Source organism: Mandrillus leucophaeus, unplaced genomic scaffold (assembly GCF_000951045.1).
Source record: "Mandrillus leucophaeus isolate KB7577 unplaced genomic scaffold, Mleu.le_1.0 Scaffold201, whole genome shotgun sequence".
Lineage (NCBI taxonomy): Eukaryota > Metazoa > Chordata > Mammalia > Primates > Cercopithecidae > Mandrillus > Mandrillus leucophaeus.
In genome coordinates this window covers 1,268,645-1,271,445 of record NW_012102044.1, presented here as the reverse complement: position 1 = coordinate 1,271,445, position 2,801 = coordinate 1,268,645, and the positions used below count along the sequence as shown (strand labels likewise).

Here is a 2,801-nt window from a genome sequence, read left to right as displayed (position 1 = left end):
GACCAGGCAGCTCAGGGGGGATCCACACAGGGGACCAGGCAGCTCAGGGGGGATCCACACAGGGGACCAGGCAGCTCAGGGGGGATCCACACAGGAGACCAGGCAGCTCAGGGGGTCTGCACAGGAGACCAGGCAGCTCAGGGGGTCCGCACAGGAGACCAGGCAGCTCAGGGGGTCCGCACAGGAGACCAGGCAGCTCAGGGGGTCCGCACAGGAGACCAGGCAGCTCAGGGGGGATCCGCACAGGGGACCAGGCAGCTCAGGGGGGTCCGCACAGGGGACAAATGTAGTAACAAGAAAGAGGAGCTGACACATAACAGATGCACGAACCACACACAGATTGTCGCAAACACAGGCCACAGGGTGCATGCGGTTCCCGGCACAGAGCACTCCAGGGCAAGCAAAACTGGTTTGGGGTGGGAGGCAGATTAGGGGTGACCTTGGCAGTGGGCTGTTGCCTGGGTGAGTCTGATGTGAGTGGTGGTCACCTGAGTATAGACGGGTGTCTGATTCACCGAGTGTGCACAAGTGGTGGTCACTTGAGTGTAGACAGAAGATTTGCACCCTCTGTTTCAGTTACAGCTGAATCATAAAAGGTTTAAAGCGAGAAGGGTAGAACCTCCACCCCTTTCCCCCAAATTGGTGCTGTTCATAATACTTTTGCTTTGGTGGATGCCTGTCCAGGTAACTTCTTAGAAATCACCTGAGAATAAAGAGGAAGGGACGGCCTGGCCCACAGATGAGCCTGATGCTGTGGGTGGGCTGCAGCCCAGGACCCCCACTGACCTCTGCTCTGTCCCTGCAGGGCTACGCCGCGGAGATGGATAACCCACTGATGGCTCACCTCCTGTCAACAGGCCTTCACAGCAAGAAGGATGTTTTGTTTGGAAACATGGAGGAAATCTATCACTTCCACAACAGGTGGGCCCTTCCCCTCGACACAGGCACGCACCCAGGATCTCTCGCGGCTAATGATGCTGGCTTCAGGGGGCTGGAACGGGGGGTGCGAGCCATGCCTGACTGGGAAGGGGCGCCCAAGGGGTGGACTCAGAGGCACAGGCATGAGTGTGGGTACATGGGGCTGTCTCTGAGTGCCCACGTGGCTCCGTGCCTGGTGGTTGCGCCCAGGCAGCCGAGTTGTAAGTGCGCCACCAGCCGTGAGGAGAGGGCTCTGAGCCCCCCGAGTGCACCATTTTGTGGTGCAGGAAATGGGACCTGCCCGCCCCTCATCCCCTCCTCATCCTGCTGGGCAAGTGGAAGCTGGAACCCCCTCCCAGGTGTGTATTCAGCCCTTTGGAGGTCACGAAGGCCACACCACATGGCAAGCCCTGTTTTGTTCCCAAGCTCTTGAAAAGGACGGCAAACTAGGCATTCCCTACTCGTCACGGGGGCTGCTTGTCCCCCGAGCGACCCGTGGCCTCTCCAGCGCGGGGGGGGGGGTGTCTGGCCCCTTGTTCTCCACTCCTCTGAGCTGTTTGGCTGCTTTAACAGTTGTGGAGAGCTCATGGGAAGGTGTAGGGTGGGCGTGCAGTGCGGAGTGCCAGGGAGGCTGCAGTGGACGGCCCCTGCTGCGTGTCCTGGAGGGAGCCCATGTGAGTGGCTCCCACGTGGCTATGTGCATGGGGACCAGCGTACCCCACTGACCATGGGAATCGCCAGTGCTTGGGACATGGTTCTGACACCTGCTTCTTGCCCCCTGCCGTGATCGTCACCTCACCTGCCACTTAGGAGGAGGCAGCAGGTCCGCAGTTGACCACCAAGAAGACTTCCACGTCCACGGAGATTGGGCAGAACCTCAGTGTCCCTTAGTATCTGTCCTCATGGCCCCCCGGGTCTCGGCCAGTCCTGCACACAGGGGTCCCCACAGCTTTAAGCTTAGTGTTCATGCCCCGAATCCGTCCCCCAGACGGTTTTCCCCTCTGGCTAGACTTCCTCCAGGGGACAGATGTAAGTCAGAAACGAAAGGGAAACAGCCCAGGAGCCTGGGGATCGTGCTGCCTAGGGCCAGGACTCAGGGTGTGTCTGCAGAGAACCCACAGACCCACGGCCAGTTATGGGGGCGGCGCCTCCAGGGCCCTGAAGGGTCCCATCTCTGTCTTTGCCTGTAGCCCTGTGAGCCACGTGTGTGCTGAGGGAAAAGCAGCTCTCTCCAACTTCTGTGTACAGCCAAGGCCAGAAATATAAGGAGACTCAGCCTGGGGCTGCACCTGCTGGCACCTGAGAGCTTGGTGCTCAGGACAGGCGTGGCTGCCACGTCCCCAAGTCGTGCAGGGCGTTGTTGCCACATACAGAGCAAGGCATAAAAGGCTTCTGAGAAATGATGTCTGTCCATTTGTCACCGGTGCCACGTGACTCGGCCTGTCTCTCTTACGACTTAAAAACCTTCCTTGTCTAGGATATTCCTCAGGGAGCTGGAAAACTACACCGACTGCCCAGAACTGGTTGGAAGATGCTTTCTGGAGAGGGTATGTGGTGCTTTGATGTATATTTTGTCACAGCTTCTCAAAATTACTGAATAATGACTTCAGATTCTACTGCAAGGTCCCATTCTAACCAACTGAAATCACAGAATGCAAATGTTTTCAATTTGGCTGAGATAAAATGATGCTCCTGTACCCCCAGAACCTCCTGAACCCCCAGAACCTGTACCCCAGAACCTCCTGTACCCCCAGAACCTCCTGTGCCCCCAGAACCTCCTGTGCACCCAGAACCTCATGAACCCCAGAACCCCCAGAACCTCCTGTGCCCCCAGAACCTCCTGTGCACCCAGAACCTCATGAACCCCAGAACCCCCAGAACCT

General features: G+C 58.1%; 1 protein-coding gene across 2 annotated transcripts in view; it reads left to right on the top strand.

Annotated features, from left to right (window-relative positions):
- Nucleotides 1–2,801, top strand: part of MCF2L (MCF.2 cell line derived transforming sequence-like) — a 256,715-nt gene that overhangs the window by 230,063 nt on the left and 23,851 nt on the right. For both annotated transcript variants that reach the window (XM_011979440.1, XM_011979441.1), the window contains 2 exons: nt 806–921; nt 2,396–2,465. In XM_011979440.1, the coding sequence (XP_011834830.1) occupies nt 806–921; nt 2,396–2,465 (186 nt within the window). The remainder of the gene's footprint in view (nt 1–805; nt 922–2,395; nt 2,466–2,801) is intronic.